The 23,117-nt window shown below is 38.9% G+C and overlaps 1 protein-coding gene across 1 annotated transcript; it reads left to right on the top strand.

The window, feature by feature from the left end:
• Positions 1-18,013: 18,013 nt before the first annotated feature.
• Positions 18,014-22,593, top strand: LOC124143994. The gene is made up of 5 exons (XM_046513201.2): positions 18,014-18,072; positions 18,990-19,025; positions 20,362-20,442; positions 21,636-21,659; positions 22,196-22,593. Exons 1-5 carry the CDS (start codon positions 18,036-18,038, stop codon positions 22,432-22,434), a joined length of 417 nt encoding a protein of 138 aa, XP_046369157.2. The 5' UTR covers positions 18,014-18,035; the 3' UTR covers positions 22,435-22,593.
• Positions 22,594-23,117: the final 524 nt, after the last annotated feature.

Raw genomic sequence — 23,117 nt, forward strand, 5'->3', positions numbered from 1 at the left:
AGAATATTACAGGGATTATGTAATGCTAGTATATAGCATATATGACTATTTCAAACTGGGCTAGGGATCGCCATCATCCACAGTTAGGCCACTCAAAATACAAGTTTTCTAACATTCTAAAACGTCGGCAGATATTAATGTTCTGATATCTCTAGGCCCTTGATACTAGTTCTTTTTGGATTTACACGCAGTAATTCAAAGCTCTATGTTGAAAATGGTAATTAGGACAGTGTGGAGAATGGCCAACGCCTGTGTATACTCTGTACTTAAGTCTAACGTTACTTTACTTTACGTTTGTTGTTTAACGCCGGACTCAGAAATATTCCAGCTATATGACGGCGGTTTGTAAATAATCGAGTCTGGACCAAACAATCCAGTGATTGACATCATGAGCATCGATCCACGCAATTGGGATACGGTGACATGCATCAACCAAAGTCAGCGAGCCTGACCACCCGATCCCGTTAGTCACCTCTTACGACAAGCATAGTCGCCATTTTGGGCAAGCATGGGTTGCTGAAGACCTATATAACGGCCTCTACTGTGTTGACAATGAAATGCGTGTGTTACTTGTCTGAGATCAGGACTCAGGACATATCTATAAGCTTGTTGAAACCCAGTCGGGTGGCCCAGTCGTCTAAGGCGCCGCGATTCGCTGTGCAAGAGTTGCGTCCCTTGGGCACGCCAGAAACCTATAGCTGTGGGTTCGGATCCCGGTTCGCCCAGATTATGTTTCTAGGTTTGTCAGCACCATACCCGTGCTCGTGGGTTTCATCGAAGTGGTAAACGTCTGAGACCTGCATCACTTCGGACTTTCCTCTCACATTAAGCTGACACGCCGTGATATGACTGGAATAATGTTAAAAGCGGCGTTAAACCCAACTCACTCACTCACTCCTCTGTTATCACTCACTGATTATTGTTCTCGCTGATATATATATATATATATATATATATATATATATATATATATATATATATATATACTCACTCACTCACTCACTCACCCACTCACTCATTCTAGAAGGTTAACAAACGCCGTCATATAGCTGCAGTATTGCTGAGTGCGGCGTTAAACAACAAACAAAGAAGGTAAACAACGTAATACAGATGACATAGTTGGTATAATCTATTTACAGCAGTAGTACAATGGGAATATCTAAGATATACACACGACTATGACATTTTCAGTTGCCAAATAGACTTGCAAGTATAGCCAAGGGTAATAGCATATAGTTAAGATTTAACATGGTATAAGAGATGTTTCTTACATGAGTGAATTCAGTTTATAATGATTTGTGACTGTCTGTCGTACGTAGTAATACCTATTCTAGCTACTACAGATGATCTCATTTACTGATTAAACTGACGATAAAGTTGCTGTGTGGCGTTATCGCGACATAATTATATAATTTAGTTTAACCGAAGCATTGATGATAAAGGTGTTTATGAGTGAAGTTTAGTAAGAATAGCTCACCAGTTGCTAGTATGCCACGAATGTATAGTGGTAGGCGTGGACGATAAACAGCTGTATAAACGCTTCGCATAGATGTACTTCTATAACTGATTATAAACATTTTCTAATACCAGTAATTGATACTAAGCATTCAATTGTTGACTATTTATAATAAGAAGCCGTGGCTGTCTAATAAATTGTTTATCCATTCAGGTCTTGTGTTGTTGTGTGGGTTGGTCGTGTACAAAGTACCTCTGCAAAGCGAGCTGATTCTCTAACTCTCGCTTTTTAATAAACACATGTCGATGGGGAATAGTAAAATAGCCTTAGAATGAGTCGAGAAAAAGGATTTTCTTTCGGGACATTATTTATTAACGCATGCACATTTAATCCGTTTAGAATCGACAGTAACAAATGACACAAAATACATCAATAATCCATCAGATCTGGTATAAATGTAACTTTTAGCCCCAAAGTGAACCAATTTTCTTTTCGGTTTCAAGTGTCGGGTTATCTTTTTTGCGGAATCGGATTTGTCTTCATCCCTTCACCCGTAACCTACTGGTGCAAAAAAAAAGCTGAAGATTGAAGTAAGTCCGTTATACAATGTCTTCGGCGTTATAACAATTTGCTAAAATTCCGATTTTTTTGTGTTCTTTCAATTCTCGATGCAAGGTTGATATAAAGAAATCCATTGGTTACACATTTTCGTCGGCCATATTGGTCTACATGGATTTCAAAATGGCCGACGTTTTCTTAAACGTCTTTTACTTCGCCTAGGAGAAAGAAATTCAAACGTATTTCTGCAAATCAATGAATTAAGTAAATTAGTAATAACACATTTTTATGACCCTATAGTAAAAGGGGTCTTAGGTTATGTAAAAGAGGCGTCAGCTAATCAGAATAGGTCCTCAGCAACCCACGCTTGCTGTAAAAGGCGACTATGCTTGTCGTGGGACTAACGGGATCGGGCGGTCAGGCTCACTGGTTTGGTTGATGCAAGTCAATGTATCCCAATTGCGTTGATCGATGTTCATGATGTCAATCACTAGATTGTCTGTTCCTCACTCGATTATTTACAGAATTATTTTCATACAGCTGGAATATTGCTGAGTGCTGCGTTAAACAACATACAAACAAATCGGTTGGCAAGGAATTTTCGTGAGGTATGAACAAAGTATTTTAAGTCTATTGTTGACATCCACGTTGTTTGTGCTTAATATTTGTTATCAAAATAGTTTTGATCTGGTTTGATGGGCAGTTGGTGGCAGGTGGTTGCGATATGACCTCTGTTAAATGATTAATTATTTTCAAGCTACTGACATTACCCCTCTCACTTCAACTCAGGTGGTGAATACTCGTATATCATTTGAAAATTAGTGTAGGAACGCCTTTGGTGAATATTTTATGTCCGTTTCAGTTACATTTGCTGTGTTTAACATGTAAACATTACATCATGGTTGTTGTTTAACGCCACGCTAAAAAATCAAGCTATATTATGGCGACCTTTACATAAACAAGTCTGAGCCAGACTATCTAGTGATTGACATCATGACCATCAATAAACGTAAATAACATACGATGACATGCAGTCTAGTAAGATTCCGAGTCTGACCACTCGATCCATTTAGTCGGACTAGCATAGGAATCCAAACGGGTTTAATGTTAAGTGGACAATTTAAAAGTAATATCAATTGTATGGAAGCGTATTAGTGCCACATTCTTAAAAAAATCATATCATCTCCGTTGATGACAGTTTATGATTTAATGTAATGGTTAAGAACTGGGTTTCTGTTACAACTGTATTGGGATTTGTATTCAAGAACAGCTCGGGATCATTGTGCATTATACTTTTGTTACAAAAATGGACACAACCTGGTTTTGCTTTGGGAAACCTAAAACCGTTTTCCAGGCACCACTTGTGAATCTTACTAAGACAAAGCTGCATTTGTCTTTAAATGCTGTTAATGTTGGTAACACAACACATGTTTAAATCATATACGAATAATGAGTGAGTATGGTTTTACGCCGCTTTTAGCAATATTCCCGCAATATCACACCAGGGGACACCAGAAACCGTCGATGTTGTCATTTGAACTTTAGCCAAACTATTAATTTTGACACTAAAAAGAATGAGAAAATATATAGATAAGTCCAGAGCTGAGTATGTTCCCGTTGCTTGGTGTAAAAAAGTATTACTACCATCTTAAATAAACAAAGATTCACTTTATGTCGCCAAAACTTAGCACAATTATAAGTTAGAGGGAGGCGGAGAAATAAAAAAAAGAAACAGTTCTATTTTTTCAAATAAAACAATTATTAATTTGTACTTTGTTAAGGATCGGCTCATTTAAAAATTTGTTGAACAGAAATGCAGGTATACCATCTGTATGTCTTAATTGCTTTATTTTAATTTTAAGTTAAACGAGGACAGGTAGTTTGTGAACTACAGTCCGTTTGACTCCAAATGAGTACGATGAATTGCAAAATAGGTGGTGAGTGAGTGAGTATTGTTTTACGCCGCTTTTAGCAATATTCCAGCAATATCACGGCGGGGGATACCAGAATTGGGCTTCACACATTGTACCCATGTCGGAATCGAACCTAGGTCTTCGGCGTGACGAGCGAACGCTTTAACCACTAGGCTACCCGACCGCCCTTGCAAAATAAGTAAAATTCGGGAATAGTCTATTAAATGTGAATACGGTACACGGCAATGATTACCCTGTACGCAACAATATCTGCTGTTCTTTTCCCCCCCCCATCACTAGCAAAAGTTGTTAAAATTACTATCATGTTATGTGTACACGTTGACATCTTGAACGGAGGGGGCACAACGGTAGGAGAAAAAGCGCATACACGTTTTGCACGTGCTACGCAACACGTGCTTATGACAGCATAAGAGGGGTTGTCTCATGGTAATTTTATTCACAATCGGACTCCATCATGTCACAGCCTTCATCGTCGTAATTGATTGTGTCACTGCTGATGGTCACAACTGTAGGTGGGCCTGTTGCTGAAGTACATCACGTGATCACTATCATGACTCTATCTCGTCCACGACTTTGGAACAAGGTATTTTGCAATTCATCGTTCTCGTTTGGAGCCAAACGGACTTTTAAAGTGGTAACAAACTGTAAGAGCCAACATTATCGACTAAGGAGTATTCACTTCTTTAAATTGCAATGAAACGTTTAAGTGGTGACAAAGACACATTGCAAGAATATTGTAGAGTAAGGAATGACTGAAGAAATATGAGCAGAAAAAAGAAAACTGAAATTGGTGGTACTGAAATAACTGAATTTGTGAGTTTGTGTTCAGTAAATGGCAGTAAGGGGGTTCTGGGGGAAAGTAGAGTCACCAACAAGTGCTCGCATCAGTACTTTAGCTATAACCCGGAACAGTTGACAGATTATTTTAAGGATGTTTTAAATATTACTGATGTCAGTATAGATAGTGAGCTTATTGATTATGCTTAACCTCATTTGATGTTCATGACAGTCAGCTGCAGTTTGATAACGTTTGTTATACGGATGTTGATGTTAGGATGAATAGTGACATTACCTAAGAGGAGATTGAAGCTGCTGTAAAAGGTCTAACGTGTGGGAAGACTGCAGGTCCAGAAGGTATGAACACTGAGTCCATCCAGTGTTGTGTTCATTTATTGTCGACCGCCTCCGTGGTCTAGTGGTAGAGCGTCCGCCCGGAGAGCGGAAGGTCCGGGGTTCGATCCCCAGCCGCGTCATACCAAAAGACGTCAAAAGATGGTACTTGTTGTTACCCTGTCTGGCGCTCGGCATTAAGGGGCTAAAACAAGGACTGGTCGGCTCGGAGTCAGTATACTGTGTCTGAGTGGGGTATTCATGTTAAACTGCGGCATGGTATCTCAGTGTGCTAGCACGCTAGCACTATTAATCGGCATCAGTCCGGACTAGTACAAGCAGCCACACACACATACACGTGCATGCACGTCGCTATATAAGTGAAATAATCTTGGACGCGAACGTTAAACCCCATTTCACCTCACCTCATTTACTGTCACCTTATTAAGTTTGTATTTTTAATCGTTTTTTACAAACAGGTATTTATCCCTAAGAATGGGCAAAGGGTACTATTGTCCCTCTTCACAAGAAAGGAAATGTAAATTGTGTTCATAATTATTGTGGTATTTCTTTGATGGATGAAAAGGAAAGGAAAGCCTTTTTGTGTCATTGTTCATAATCGTCTTCAGCGATTTGTAAATTTACATGATAGTATCCCAGAGGCACAAGTTGGATTTCGCAAAGGTTATTGCACGACTGATAACATATTTACTTTACAATGTTTAGTTCAAAATATCTTCCTAAAAGTGGAGGTTTAAAAAGCTTTCGATTCCGTTAACACGACATTACTCTTTATTCGTTCATCAAACAAGGTGTTAAGGGCAGATTAAGAAATATGTACTCTAAACGTCTGTCTTCAGTTCGGCTTTCCGACTTGAAGAATATTTTTGAAACTCTTAGTGGTGTAAGGCAGGGGTATGTTTTAGTCCTATTCTTTTGCCATGTATATAACTAGACTTCAAGTCATACTGCAGAAGTTTTGTCTAAGGGGTATAGTTTTAGGCTCTGATTTTGCGGATTTACTTTTACTGTTGTATGCTGATGTTCTTAATTTATTTAATGATACTGCCATTGTTTACAGATAAAGATAGATTTGTTACATAAGTATTACCCATTTTGGGATAGAGAGGTAAACATTGATGAAACTGAAGTTTTAGTATTTCTTAATGGCGGTTTTCTTCGATCCTATGAGAAGTGTGTGTGTTTTTTTATGACGGTATACCACTGAGTGAGTGAGTATGGGTTTACGCCTCTTTTAGCAATATTCCAGCAATATCTCGGCGGGGGACACCAGAAATAAGCTTCATACAATGAAGGGAATCGAACCTGGGTCTTCGGCGTGACGAACGAACGCTTTAACCACTAGGCTACCCCACCGCCCCTTTTAACGTTATACCAGTGAAAACAGGAACTTACTATAACTATTTGGGTACTTTCTTCTCTACTAGAGTGTACTTGAGTGTCTACTCTACTAGAAAGTGTACTCATACTCTGGCTAGTGACGCTAGTAGGGTCCTCTTTCCATGCAAGAAACTGTTTATTATATTTCCAAATATGCCTGTAAGTATAATGTTTAAGTTGTTTGATAGTTAGGTCAAGCCTGTGTTATATGTGGTGGATGTTTTCGGGTTTTGAAAAAAGAAATGCAATTGAAATCTGTCAAAGGAAGGTTTGTGAATATGTGCTTGGTGTGGGGGAACATGTTTCCAGTAATGCTATTATTTGCTGGTGCAAATTGTTAAGGATGTCCGAATATCTCTGACCTAAACAGTGTTATTTACTTATGAGGAAATTAGATCTGTCTGGGAGAGTTACCTGGGCTACATCTGTTAAATATTCCCTGGGTTCTTATGGTTTGGGATTCGTGTGATACAGTCAGGATGTTGGTAATTTTACACAGTTTCTTTCTTCTGGTAATGGATTGTGATAAGCAGCTTACTCTTGGTAACTTCAATCAGCCATTGCGGCTTAGATATTACATGTTATGTAACCTTCTTCTGGCAGACGAATGTTAGAAGATATATATGATTACTTAAATAACATGCGCTGCCGCTAAAGTGTAACATGAGAGGTAAAAGTGTGACTATGACATGTAAAGTGTAACATGAGAGGTAAAAGTGTGACTATGACATATAAAGTGTAACATGAGAGGTAAAAGTGTGACTATGACATGTAAAGTGTAACATGAGAGGTAAAAGTGTGACTATGACATGTAAAGTTTGTGAATGTGGTTCAAATGAAATCCATTTCATGAATGTGTGTAAAACCTTTGATGCCATTCGTAACAAATATTTTCCTGTGTATGGACAAATTAACAATGTTGATAAATACTAAACACTAATTAGCAGTAATGGTACCAATATTCTTAGAAACTGTTCGAAGTACTTTATGGAAGCCTCAACTCAGATCTGTGTTAACAAATGTCTAAAACATATTGACATTGAAATCAAATGCTACTGTGTGAACACTTACATTTTTTATTTATATTGTACAAGGACCAATGGCCTACAAAACCTCAATAAAATTGAATTGAATTGAATAGAAACGTTTGGTCAAATCGGAAAGATACTCCAATAAACCGGACGAAGAACTCATTTTCCTGAATTTGAAATAATTGAAAACAAGAGAGTTGATGTTTAAAACATAAGTAATATTCTCTGACAAAAAACAGTTTCCCAAACTGTTCCACAATATTTCACACTTCAGGAACCATGAACAGTTTTATTTGCTATGCGAACACCATTTCAAGGTGATGTTAATTCCACTGCTTGTTACTGCCAAGACTCATCGTGCTGCAACAAACGTGTTGGTAATACATGAAAACATTGATGCAGAGCATCACAGTTCCCCGCCACATGTGAGGACTCAGAAATGCATTGTTATGATGTTACTGAAGAAAGGAAATACATATTAATGCATGATAAATTAAACGGTAGAAAATGTAGCTTGAATATACTACACGGCGCTTTTGCATGGCAAAAGTGAAAGGCATGAAGCTGCATAATTATATTTACCGCAAATTAGACAAGGCTGGTGTGCAAAAAGAAAACAATATGTATTGTTAGCTTCATTCGCATATGGTTGCTGTAGTTAAAGAAAGTAAAATCGTATGAAACTCCAAACTACTAGCTTACCTTTTCAACCCTGTCATCATCTGGAATCAATTCATGAAGAACAGATACAAATGGCGACAATGTATCATCACCAGTACAACAATGTTCCGCTACACTTGTATATGTTACAAACAGAGGGCTATTTTGACATTTTTCATTGTAGGTTTTAATACTTTTTCTGAGTGGATAAATGTCCCAAGCTGAAATTCTGGCAAATGACCAAGTAAGGTAAACTAAAATCACGAGCGGTCAAGAAACTAACACGTGCTCTGTTCAGCAGTAAATCATGCTCTTGATCAAATCATAGTTTCTTTAAGAAATATTTGTTGGAACAGTTGCCACAAGATTTTATTATTTAAAAAACCCCATATCTATAAAGAACAGAGCGTATTTGAAAGAAATCTCAAACAACAATGACATTTTAAGCCACCAAGCTCATGCTCATCACCAGTAACGTCAATCAATCCGCGATTTATCACCGTAAACATTTTATCGCCTACCACACTTATTTCATCAATAATTATAGTATGTACATGCTGAATGTCTTTTCTTTCATTGTCTAGTAAATTAACGTGCTGTTCTTTGTTTAAAGAGCGTTTTGTTTCTGAACAATATTTATCAAATGTAAACGTTTGTAAATTAAGAGTACAACTTGCAAGATTGAGATTGGAAGATAAACAGGTATTCCACGTGAAAACAGAATTTAAACAAAGTAGAAGACGAATACCTTTCGTTTATGTTTGCTACGACGTAAGTATATTAATAAGTTTAGCAATTCTCCTTCTCTAGTAAACTTTAGTGTACTCGTGTCAACAGAAAATGTTATACTTTTGCGAAACTTATAAATGTATATATTTCACGCGATGTATTTTAGAAATCTGTTGGATAAAAGTTTGTTTGTAATAGGGCACTCACAACTGGACAATGTCATGTACTATAGGCCTGTGGCCCTAAGTACGTGAAATAAAGATAGTTGGATCGAACTATTAGTGTTGAAGTTGTGTAGGTGAGTAGCTTGAAAGTGATTGTTACTCTCTATATTTGTGCACAGGTATTCTCAAAAGACTGTGAAGGGTCGAACCATTATGTTTGTTTGTTGTTTAACGCCTCACTCCGCAATATTCCAGCTATGCGTATATAAGTCTATATACGTCTTGCATCAACCAAGTCAGCGAACCTGAACCCCCCCCCCCCCCTCCCCCCCCCCCCCCCCCCCCCCCCCCCTCTCCCGATCCCGTTAGTCGCCTCTTACGACAAGCATGAATTGCTGTCATCGTATCCCAATTGCATAGATCGATGCTTATGATGTCAATCACCGGATTGTCTGGTCCAGACTCGATCATATACAGACCGCCGTCATACAGCTGGAATATTGCTAAGTGCAGCGTTAAACAACAAACAAACAAAGCATGAATTGCTGAAGACCATTATTTTTTTTCTAACTCGGATCTTCACGGCTGATCAGGATGTAACATATATAAACCATGCATATTACTAAGCGCACTTACAGAGAGCTGTGTCTTAAAAGAACAGATTACCGAGGTCAGTGGAGCACGTCACTGACGAATAAAATATGATAGCACCCAGACCTTCGACTTTGCACTTAAGTCCATTAACGGTTGAAAAATACTACAGCCTTGATGGAAATTCGCCGTAAAACTACTTATCATTTTGATTTAACTTTGTTAGCTATTAAGGTGGATGCTTCACATATATCAAATGGACGTGGGTTGCATTGCTTACACAACCACGGGGACTGGGGTCATTTAAACTATGGAACAAAGCATTGCTAAATATGTTCAGAGAACATGAGCATCCACACAACAATCAGAAGGAGTGTAATCTTAGTTGTCCTTGCTCATCATTCAATGTAAATAAACATTTAATTTGATTACTTAGTGTTATATGGCAGTGTATTTTGTTGTTGAACCGTGATTGTAACTGTGTTACATTGTTTCTAAGATTAGGTTCACGCTTGTGTTTGGATAGTGATCAGTCGTCAGGAAGTTGCTATATTTAGATGCTTGTGTGGTGTGTATACTTGTGGTCCGGACTACCACGGACGATGATAGTATGTTATGGAAATTTCTGTAATGTTCTCTGTTGTGAGGGAACTATGTGGAACTTTCCAGTAGCTGGTAAGACAAAAAAAAGGGATAATGGCGTGTTTACGGATCCTTTCACGCATTTCATCGCTTCGGAACCAGCTTTCATGTCAGGATCGTTCATCATCCCTGATTCCTTGCCTAGCACATCTCGGAAGCTTGACCACTGTAGCCGCTCAGTGAATTTATATTATTATCACAGACTTTGGCTTTCACCACATTATTTTTGTATTTGATACTGACCACGGCCATCACATTATATTTGCCATTGAATATTGTACGACAGATGTATTGTGTACTGCCATTATACTTGTTGTGCAGTAATTTGTGTTGATTTGTAAACCTACCTAATTTTGTATTACATCGTTGATTGCAAACCGCTTGTTGGTTGTTTGTTGGTTTCACACTTAGTTCTTTTAAGTACAGATTTTTGAGTTAACATATTGTTTCAATTTGGGAATGGACACGTACCATTAGGAATATGTTAAGTTGTTAATGACGATTTTTCCGGATTATAGTTCGTCTTTTGTATACACCGTGTCATTCGGAAAATAAGTCCTGGAGGACAGAAACGACATAGGATCATTACATGAAGCTGATAATGACAGTTAATTAGTTAGCTACAAGAAGATGAGTTTGAAGTATACCTTAATGTTGTAATGATTTGTATTTTTCGTTTCTGAAACAACATGGTTTTAAACCAAAATGGCGACATACATACACATCAAAGTCACCTGTACATTTCTCCTCCGCCTTCACAGGTGACTTCTCTATTGTTGACAAGAACAACCTCCGTCAGCTAATCAAATATGGACCTACCAATTGGGATCACAACTCTAAAATAATTATGGATTCTGTCGAATCATATGCCAAGAGATGGGTCAAAAGGGAACATAAACACGTAGAATGTCTTTCAAATGGGTTAAGTCAGTCCATGATGTTGTCATTGGTAGAATGCGCAAACCTGAAAAGAGAAAACCCTTTCCACAATCCTATGCAGCTGTCATCCAGAGTCCCGCTGTCCTACATAAAAAGCTTGTAGTTGTTCCAATCGACATGGGCTTTAATAACATAACCATTATATGTAAGCATCACTACATAAATTGTTTGTTCAAACGACTCGGTATAAGTGACATCTGCCAAACCCACGAAACAGTACTATCAACTTTTAACTTTTAGCCTGAAAACATGACCATTCCGCTTGTGTACTGGATTCTGAAGCTCCATAAAAATCCGTACAAAGACAGATATATTGCTTGAATACTTCAACATTCAGTAAAACCCATATTATCACTTCCTCACCAGTCGAGGGCATGGATGGCTGGTGGCCCAGTAATCTAAAGAGCCGCAATTCACTGTGCAAAGTTGCATCCTAAGGCGAGATCGTGAGGTGGTCCTGATGTTTCAAGGGCTGTCAGCACTGAACCCGTTCTTGTGGGCAGTAAGCGTCTTAGGAGGACACATACCCGTGAAGATTCCGGGGTAGAATTGGTCTTCAGCAACCCATACTTGCCGTAAAAGGCGACTATGCGTGTCGTAAAAGGCGACTAACGGGATCGGTTGGTCAAGCTCGCTGACTTGGTTGATGCATGTTATCGTATCCCAATTGCGTGGATCGATGCTCATGATGTTAATCACTGGTCCAGACTCGATCATTTACAGACCGCGGTCATATAGCTTGAATATTGATGAGTGCTGAGTTAAACAACAAACAAACAAACAAAGTATGTTGAAACGCATAGGTTCCTCGATGCGCACTATGTTCTTTTTCGGATATCAACTTATTCTTATTGGACAGACGGTTGATTCAGGGCGAACTCCACACACTGAGTAACTATCACAATAAACTTGCTATTAATAAACCTGGTTCTTGTGTGGACAACTTCTAAATGACTATCGAGGCGGTAGAAGTCCGCAGTAGGCCTAGCAATTTCAATGTTGGAATGTCACGCCGGTTTCAATTCCAGACATGGGTACAATGTGTGAAGTCAATGTCTGGTGGAAAAACACACAAAAATCACCAAATACTTTACTAACCTGTATTTGTACTGGATGGGCCGGAGGTACTGGTCGACCCAGAACTGGTGCTGGCATCTAGATGGCGAAGAAGTTAATTCCACACATTGTGTACTCAATTTAGAAATAAGGCTGTCGGGGATACCTGTAGAATATAAACGAAACACGTTATTGTGGAAGAGAAGAGTGATTGAGTTGGGTTTAACGCCGCTTTGAACAGTATTTCATTGTATCACGGGGTGTCAGCTTAATGTGGGAGGAAAGTGTGAAGTGATGCAGGTCTCAGACGTTTACCATTTCGCTGAAACCAACGGGCACGGGTATGGTGCTGACAAACCTAGAAACATAATTAGGGGCGAACCGGGATTCGAACCCACAATCATAGATTCCAGGCGTGCCCAAGGGACGCAACTCTGCACAGCGAATTGCGGTACCTTAGACAACTTTGCCACCCGTGCCCCTAACATATCACGGATACCATACTGCCTGGATATCGCCTTCAAAATGGTCTTGTATGTAAATGAACACATTTTAAATGTATATTCAAATGTTTGTGATCATTTTAACTTTGAGACCTTTGTGTTGGACGTTTAGAAATTAACAATTTCAATGTTAATCAATAATTTAGGTTAATGTTCTGAACAACCACTGCATCGAGTTTATGTGCAGTGTGTTGAGAGGATCAGCAACCTTGCAGAATCCTTCGCTTGGATGAAGTGAAATAGGAGGTTTTCTTTTAAATCATACGTTTGTAAAGGGCATTACTCAGTACGCAATGTGTGTTCGAGCGCTACATTGTCATTTCCCCGGTCAATGGATCAGTGTGCAATCGGTTTTTTTAATTCTCAGCTCCCTTCGGAGTATACGCCCAAGCTTCCTGTGAGGCTAGAAGGTTAACACATTACCATCTCATCCTACCGGGCATACACCCTATACATTTCGACCCGTGTAGATTCCGGGGTAGAATAGGTCTTCAGCAACCCATGCTTGCCGTAAAAGGTGACTATGCTTGTCGTAAGAGGTGACTATGCTTGTCGTAAAAGGCGACTAACGGGATCGGGTGGTCAGGCTCGCTGACTTGGTTGATGCATGTCATCGATCCCAATTGCGTGGATCGATGCTCATGATATTTTATTTTATTTTTTTTATTTTTTTTGGTCAGTTGAGTTTGTTTGTTTTTTATACATTTTTATTCAGTCATATACACAGAATACATATGCACTCGGAAAGCAATACAGCTTCATGAATACTGGTACTTCTCAAAAGGATATTGTACAGAGGAGGCCTAAGGCATAATCCACATCATGGTACAGATGAAGGCATAATCCACATCATGGAACAGATGACGGCATATTTATGTATACAATTAAGAAGATGCAGTATTTATGGTACATCAAATTATGTTGCAAACATCAAGTGAATAAGTTATTTTACAGTTTGAGTAAACAAAGCCCATTTTCTATTAAAGGCAGAGAAGTCGTTATTTCTACGTGCAATATGATATTCAACGTCATAGATACTTCTTATTGTGTTCTTAAAAGCAACAAAGTCAACCTTTTCATTCTAAATACACTGGACAAAGATAAATCTTTTAGCAGCTACAATCAAATGGTTAATTAATACATCAGAGGTACCAAAGAGGAGCTCGTTGTCAGTTATAAGGATTTTTCTATGCAAGATATGAGTCAAGTAAATACAGAAATCTGACCAGAAATTCTTAACAACATGACATTCAATATAAACATGAAAAACATTTTCTTTGTGAGTATGACACATAGAACACTCATCGTTATCAATAAGTTTCATTCTAAATAACTCACGTTTAGTAAATATTACTTTATGAATAAATCTAAACTGGAAATCCCTGTGTTTTGTGTCCCTTAACCCACGGCAATATACACTGAATATTTGATTCCATGGAAAAGAACATCCCAGCTGATTTTCCCATTTCAAACAAGATTTAGGGAGAGGGTGGGAATTCCCTATCAGTTTATTATAAAACACTTTTGTTCCTTTAATAGAACGTGTAAGATCATAAATCCAAGGAGATACTGTGAGATTAGAAGAGGAATGTAGATTTGTATCAATATTTTGTCTCCAACTTCTTGGAATATTAAAAAACATACGGTTATAGTCGAGAAAAGTTCCTTTGAGATCATAAAGTTGTTGTAAACGTGGGAAAGGGATCCATCCGTTTTCATCATACAAGTCTTTCATCGTAACTATACCTTTTTTAAACCAGTCATTAAAAATCAATACTGGTTCTCTAAAATAATGGTTTAACCATATGGGTTGGGAAGCAATTTCTGCTTTTTCTAAGTCTTCAAAATCATATGAATGCATAAAGTCACTCCAGGCTATAAGGGTATCTTTCATGAAAGGATTTACAATTTCCCAATTCTTGTGCAAACTGGCACCTAAAGTGTAGATATGAGCCAGCTGAAAACCAGCAAGGTCATAATTAATGTTTTTTTCGCAATATCTTTTTAAAAAAGTCTTAACAACTGTTATTTTACCCATCAAAGTCAAATTACGTTTTTTCCATTTGCTTTTAATACCATACATATTATCAAGGCGTTTTTTAGTGTTGATTACCCAAAGGTCTTTTAAGTCAACATTAAAACATATGCCAAAAACTTCAAAGTTGCCATCATGCCAATCTAGCTTTAAGTTAGGACAAAATCGGACTTTACTACCAGCCATACTGCCTATCCATATTGTTTTGGTTTTTTCAAAGTTCATTTTTAATCCTGAGATTTTGTAAAAAGTTTCAAGTGTATCCATGGCTGATTTTAATGATTTTTCCGAGCCATCTAAAAAAGTTGGGTGTCATCAGCATATTGGGCCAATGTGTGTTCAATATCGTGTAGAAGTATACCTTTTATATCTTCATTATTACGAATCATGATACCGATGCTCATGATATTAATCACTGGATCGTCTGGTCCAGACTCGATTATTTACAGACCGCAGTCATATAGCTGGAATATTGCTAAGTGCGGCGTTAAACAACAAACCAACCAACCCTATACATTTCTATTTACCAGCGAGATAGTCATTGTTTTCATTCCGAAGGTCGAAACGACAAGATCATCCAGAGCCAGAGGTAACGTTGTTGTTTCATGTTCTATGAATAGATCACTGATATTCAGTGATGACACCAGGTGTTCGCGAAAAGGGCAAGCATGTCCTGCCCTACCGGTACGACGGCCAGACGAATCTACCCATTCCTTTGCTGCTTTGATTACCCACGGGGTTATTGCACAGGTTGTGAGATACTAAGTCAATACGTCACATCTTTGTCGTACAAGGCTGACATCGCTTTATTCGTTTTGATTGGAAAACTGTGACCTCTGTCACACCGGAACTACTTTTTTCATTCTTAAAACGAGATGTTAATCACCTGTACAAAACGTTTTACAACTACAAGGCAGAGCTGAGGGAATCTCATGGAAGCAAAAGACATTTACAAACATTTTATTAAACCTAACAAGATAGTGACACGCATCAAATTCGCTTTGCGTTCTATATTAGTTATGTATAGAGCTACTACAGACATTACATAATCGAGCTATCTCGATTTGTAATGTACGACTGCTGATCGATAGCTCGATGGACCACTCGACACACTCGACCCCGTGCGCGACTTTCATTCTGATTTAACGTAATTGGTTAAGGGTGGTGAAATGAAGTCATTTTAAACTGTATATCTGGACTTACGTTTGATGCTACGGTTGTGCCACCAGTGTCCCCTTCGAAGCGTATTTTGTGGCACTCTTTCGGGAGGTATTTGTTTATGGATGAACGTACACGACTGCACGACCAGATCACTAAAAGTGGACAATTTCGATACAAACCATTCTACAAACCGTCGAAATTTGCCTAACTTCTGTTTATGTCGCCCCAAAAACATCAAATGTGAACAATCCCTATTGATCTCTAGCGTTAAACGCTGTGAGTAGATCACGGTTGTCTTTCTTGTTCCGATGGTGACTTTGCCTTTCGTTCGAAGCTGTCACTAACATGCAAGCAGACTTGAGAGATTTTTTATTTTCACGTCTTCCGTATAGGGTCGTAGAGAAAACATGAACGTCTGAACATGAACTTTGATGTCCTTCTTCCAAAATGGTACGGACAGGACATAAATTCGGCTGATAGATCAAGGAAACCGAACAATTTTGATTGCATAGCCGGGACCCCTCGGACTAGCGACCGACTGTTGGTCCTAGATTCAAAGCGCCGCGCTAATTAACTTTTTAAGTTTTCTTACAGTTTTCTTACTAACAACAATGCGCTTGAATTATCAATTTTTGAAAAAAAGTCTTTAAAAAGGATCTTTAGCGTTGGTGCTGTTGTTTGCACTCATGAACTTTCCCTTTTATCTAACAAAAATGAGTGTTGTATTTTCTATTTATGTCCTTCATTCTATTCTCAGCTGAAAGTTTACTGAAAGGTTTTCAATATGATTTGATTTTAGCAGTATGATTTGATTTTAGCAGTAAATGTATTACGTTTTTACCTAGATCCTCGACCGTAGATAACTTCTGTGGAATTAACACGTACAAGCATTTTAACCATATATGCTACATTTGATCTGTTTTGCTCTTTTGGATTGTTAAAAACATGTTTCATCATTTTTTCTTACGGTTTTGCACCCGTGTCAGGTTCCCCACACTTCATCGCTTTACATTTGATCAGATGTGACATCGTGCCTCAACGGCGTGGCTTGTACATGTAGTCAACTACTGGCGTGCCTGATTTGATTATTTACAGTCATATATATAGCTGACATGATGGCAAGTGCGCCGTTTGATGGTAACCAAATAATTCCAAGTTCGAAAACGTATTGGCGTATTTGTACAACGTTCCTGTGCAGATATAATTGCTACGGACGTAGTATATTTGGTATCTGGGTGCCTTTGTCACTGAAACCGAACGACAGAACAAACACTTTAAAAAAAATAAATAAAGCACTTGTCATATATTTTGCATATTTGGAAATACCATTGCATTTGAGCTACACGTTTCAGAAGTTTCATTGTTTATTGTTTGAATTTTATTCACATTTTGTCTAGGAAATTAAATAATCATTATCTCTACATTCTCGTCAACATTCATTTCAAAGAATTAAGACTCCTAAGACAAGCACGCATAACTCCCGTGTCACACGTAGTTCAATACACTTTGTTGGTATTATTTATTTAGTTGCCTTATTTAGAGCAGGGACCATTTCGAGTCAGCGATTAAAAGTAGGACAAATTCACGGATATCAAATACACCACCCGTCACAGATAGCGTCATTTCTTCACAGAGAGTTGGCAATAGAAAGAGAACTGTAACACGTGACGCAATGCTATTAACCTTATGACACGGGGCGACGATCCTTATCTTTATATCTCCCCAAATCAATACATTCACCTCTTGACTCTCATAAACATTTGACATCCTCACATCTCTGTGAACTTTAATGTGAGATAAATTTAATGTCAATTGTTCCTCAAATATTACATGTCTTGCTACACATGAAATTCATTCTCAAGGAGCATTAAAGCGAAACCCAAACAGCGAATTAACCCAGGACAGTTTATGACAAGACTAAGAATAACAAGCTAATATCCAAACAAAGCGTGCAATGTTGTTGTACTTCGTGTCGACATAAAGTTAAATATACTTGAGTGAAATGTATATAAAGGTAGTGGATTGAAACGCTGTACCTGAAATTACAATACCAGAACAACTAACAATGCCTCAGAAACATCTCTGCCTGCTCGTCTTGCTGTGTAAGTATAGACTAGTTTCTATGTTTAACCATTTTGGGTTCTGGGGCAATAGAAACTTATTGCAAGAGGCAATTAACTATATACTAAATACTTAAATAGGATCGGGAGTTACAATGATAGACGTGGCTGACTGCTTCATCGTGTGAATATCCGGTCCCATGAATATCCGGGGTAGATGGGTCTTCAGCAACCCATGCTAGCCGTAAAAGGCGGCTCACGGGATCGGTGGTCAGTTCACTGACTTGGTATAGTCGCCTGTTACGGTAAGCATAGGTTGCTGAAGACCTATTCTACCCCGGATCTTCACGGTTCTGAAATTGTGCTGAAGCTTAACCTCAGAATTGTAAATTCAATTTTAAAAACTCCAGTAAGATGGTGAGGTTCAATAATGCATGTCCATCTTGACAACAAAACGGAACAAAAGTGTGTTAAACTTCAGTATTGCCCTTTTGTTGGTGATCTTCGATTGCCTTACTGACATTGTAGACGGAATTCTGAAATGGAATAGCGTTTATGACTGGCTAGTTTCTGACTTTCGTCATGGTCAAAGACAAACGTATGGTTAATATGAGTAAAAAAGTCTGATTTTTCGAAGTTCAACATAACGTTTAACAATGAGAAAGAGGATTTTTTTACCATATATTCTCACCGTCTTTACAGCATCAACATCTGGTCAAAGTCTAGTTTTAGTACTGGAAAAATGGTTCCTGGGGATGTCTAACATTTTAAAGCCAAATGTGTACAATTCTTGTTAATATATTTCCAAAACATGGTGCGCTTGCTGTAGGGGGAAACAACCCTCACTGTTACTCATCCTTTGACACACAGAGAATTGTGCTTCGAACTGTTTACAACTTTTTTGTGTAAATGTTTATACGTCTGTTTATATTTTTGTATGTGCGTGTTTTATTTCACAGGTTCGCCATTGGCCTTCGCCCTCAATCTCAGGAGTCGTAAGTGTTTTTAATTATCGATTTGAATATTATCCAAGAGAACCTTTACACGAATCTATGCAATAATCAATATCTTAGCTTAGTCACACCGCAATACGCTGTCACGTCCGCACACCAGAATCCTATGATTGTGGGTTCGAATCCCGGTTCGCTCCGATTATGTTTCCATGTTTGTCAGCACCATACCCGTGCTCGTGGATTTCATCGAAGTGGTAAACGTCTGAGACCTGCAGCACATCGGGCTTTCCTCCAGCTTTAAGCTGACACGCCGCAATATAACTGGAATACTGTTAAAAGCGGCGTTAAACCCAACTCACTCCTCTGTTATCACTGACTATTGTCCTCGCTGATTAAACAGGACAATATTTTCTTTGAAATATATTACAGTTAAGCTTTAATCATATATTTTACCTCATGACCTAACAACGAATATGGAAAGGTCTTGTAATATTCTCTAGGTTGTCTTACTTGGAGCCCCGATGTGATTCCGGGTTAGAATTGATTTCAAGCAACCTATTCTTGTCGTACGAGGCGACTTAATGAATCGGTTGTCGTGCTCAGGGACTTGGTTGGCTGCTTGTCGTTGCTCAAAACATAAACCACTCGTTTGATCCGGACGTGATTATTTACAGCCCGCCATCATATAGCTGGAATATTGCTAAGTGATGCGTTTAACAACAAGCAAAATCTTACTTGGATGTTGGCCCTTTCTGTGACCAATACTGATACATTAATGTGGTATTTGTTGCATCTTACCGTTGTGAAATATATGATCGCACGAAGCCCGTATTAATAACTCATTGAAAGCAGACACTCTAAAACATACCTTGTAAGGCCAAAACCGTGTGTGAAAATAATTATTTCTCGGGAATCTGCTTCGCATCTCAACATGGAAGAAGTGATATAGTTCTAGGGACATACACTTTCTTTATGACCCGTGAAGATCCGGGGTAGAATAGGTCTTCAGCAACCAATACTTGCCGTAAAAGGCGACTGTGCTTGTCGTAAGAGGCGAATAACGGGATCGGTTGGTCAGGCTCGCTGATTCGGTTGATGCGTGTCATCGATCCCAATTGCATGGATCATTATATCAATCACTAGATTGTCAGGTCCAGACTCGATTATTTACAGACCGCCGTCATATAGCAGGAATATTGCTGAGTGCGGAGTTAAAGAACAAACAACAACTTGTATATCCATACAACTATCTCTCCATCATACAAACTTCTAAATGCAACCGAAAGAAGCTTAAGGTTTCTGCACACTGTTCCTGGTTCCAGTTAAGTACAAAGTTGGGCATTATTCAGCGACCTTTCTTTGTTAAATGTGCTTCCAGCTATTGGTGAGGGCGATGAAACTGATGAAACTGATGACAATGAGACTGAATCTGATGATGATGAGGAAGGCGAAAATCCGGGTGAGAAAATTGAGAGAATTCTGTATCAACGTTGGTAACATGACATGTCTTTGTGACGGGTGCAACCGGTGGGGCAGGACATGCTTGCCCTTTTCGCGACCACCTAGTGCCATCGACCGCCTCCGTGGTCTAGTGGTAGAGCGTCCGCCCGGAGAGCGGAAGGTCCGGGGTTCGATCCCCGACCGCGTCATACCAAAAGACGTTAAAAGATGGTACTTGTTGTTACCCTGTCTTGCGCTCGACATTAAGGGGCTAAAACAAGGACTGGTCGGCTCGGAGTCAGTATACTGTGTCTGAGTGGGGTATTCATGTTAAACTGCGGCATGGTATCTCAGTGTGCTAGCACTATAAATCGGCATCAGTCCGGACTAGTACAAGCAGCCACACACATACACGTGCATGCACGTCGCTATATAAGTGTAATAATCTTGGACGCGACGTTAAATCCCATTTCACCTCGCCTCACTGATTTTCAGTGGTCCATTCATATAATAATCACAGCTATTTTGCCCTGTGCACCAATTTTTAATCTGTTTCGGCGGATAATCTAGACTGGTTATTCTTTTGCATTGACAATTTATATATTTGTAAGTTTTATTTACAGGAATGTGAAAATAGTATTATGTTGTAATAGCTGGTTTTTTATTCATAGTCTGAATACCTAGAAGACGATGGTACGATAAGACTTTGTACAGTCATTCATGCACAGGTGTTTTAGGCCTATATTGACTCATCAGTGACCAAAATTATGTCCGATGAATTCCCTATTTTGACGCGTACCATTTATTTTCAATTGACTTGCCTTTGCATGTGTTTGTGACGGGTGACACCGGTGGGACAGGATACACTCTTACACGGAGCACCGACATATAACTTGAATATTGTGGAGTGCTACATTAAACAATCAAACAAACAAACAAACAAACGATACGGTACATTTCCGATACACAAAATATCTTGTTTGCCATTTTGTTTATGAGATACTTGAGCAAATTAAAACATCTTGTTAATGTAGACATGAAAAAGTAATATCAATTGGTATTTTATGAATAAGTTGTACATAATCAATGTGAAATGAAACGGCAACACACTAACATTTTATGAAGATTTTATTGCTTTTGTTCGAAGAGACGTATCGTTACTGTATTTTATGTGTTCGTATATCTGTCAATGTTATTTGTTTTTATTTACAGGGTTGAGCCACCTAATGCTTGCAGGTAAGACTATAGTGAACTTTTCGTTTTCTTTTGAGATCAAGCTGAGCAGGCTATTTCACGCGTGTTTCTGTGTGCTACTTGGTTGTAGGATGGCCCGACCCAATATGAAATGAAATTCAAATTTGTAGAACAGCATTGCTTTCCTTCTCTTCGAACCTGTCGACTCAAATAGTAATAGTTTCGATTATCCAGGATATATTTTTTTGTCCCTTCTTGTATGCTAATTACGCTGGACGTACTCGCCACCATAGCTTCCTTTCCTTTCGGGGAGAGAGAGAGAGAGAGAGAGAGAGAGAGAGAGAGAGAGAGAGAGAGAGAGAGAGAGAGAGAGTACTTACCCGGCAATGGACTTGCAGCTGTAATTAAAAAATTCAATGAAATTCAATGAAGACGAGCGATAAAACCCAACACATTCTTTTGGATTTTTGCGTTTACACATGCAAACAGAAACAGTAAATAACCATAGTTCTAATTACTATGCAGAAGTAACAGATGTACAATAGTCTTGATATCTTAATAATTTATATCCTTAATAGGCCTCTCGCCCGTGACAGAACCACAAGAAGAATGTTTCAATATTTCCGTCAATGTGCCCGTTTACGTAGAACACGAAGATGTCGCTATCCGCGACGGCATGAGAGTTGTCAACGTCAACGTCCTCCAAGACAACAGCATCTCAGGAGCCTGCAACTACGTCATAACCGACAATGCAATTTTTGTCAATTCCACCTGCAACGCCGATTTCGAGGTGTGCCTCTTACCCTTGAATGCATAGACCTGTAAACAACGTGTACGCCGTTACTGACATCGACGGTGGAACGGCATGCCGTCGCTGAAGACGTAATGGTGTTTTTATTTGAGTAGGATAATCTTGGAAAAAAATGCCCTTAATGTCTATGCATTACTATGTATCTGCATTAATAAAAATTTTAGAACATTATGTGTAGTTTCGTGGTATTTCAGCCTGTTCATTTATTCGTTGTAAGTAAGTGAGTATTGTTTTACGCCGCTTTTAGCAATATTCCAGCAATATCACGGCGGGGGAGACCAGAAATGGGCTTCACACATTGTACACATGTCGGTAATCGAAGCCAGGTCTTCGGTGTGACGGGCGAACGCTTTAACCACTAGGCCACCCACCGCCCCGTATTCGTTGTATTGAGGTGGGGTAGCCGGTTTTGTTTCGCACATGAATACAATGTGTGAACCAATTTTTGTTGTCGCTCGCCTTGATATTGCTAAGATTTCCGTAAAGCCAAACTCACTGACTCACTGATCCATTGGGAATGGGTAGCCCAAGGATGTACCAGGTCACGTCATCGTTACAGGATCCGCCAAGTATGGGTTCGAATCCCAGTCTCCCTCTGATTATCATCCTTGGTCTGCGATTTATGAGGAGCACGTGTACGGATAAAGCAACGTACTTATGTAAACGTGATTGACAAAGTTGATATGTAA

This window comes from Haliotis rufescens, unplaced genomic scaffold, assembly GCF_023055435.1.
Source record: "Haliotis rufescens isolate VD_foot unplaced genomic scaffold, xgHalRufe1.0.p SCAF_6, whole genome shotgun sequence".
Taxonomy (NCBI): Eukaryota; Metazoa; Mollusca; class Gastropoda; order Lepetellida; family Haliotidae; genus Haliotis; species Haliotis rufescens.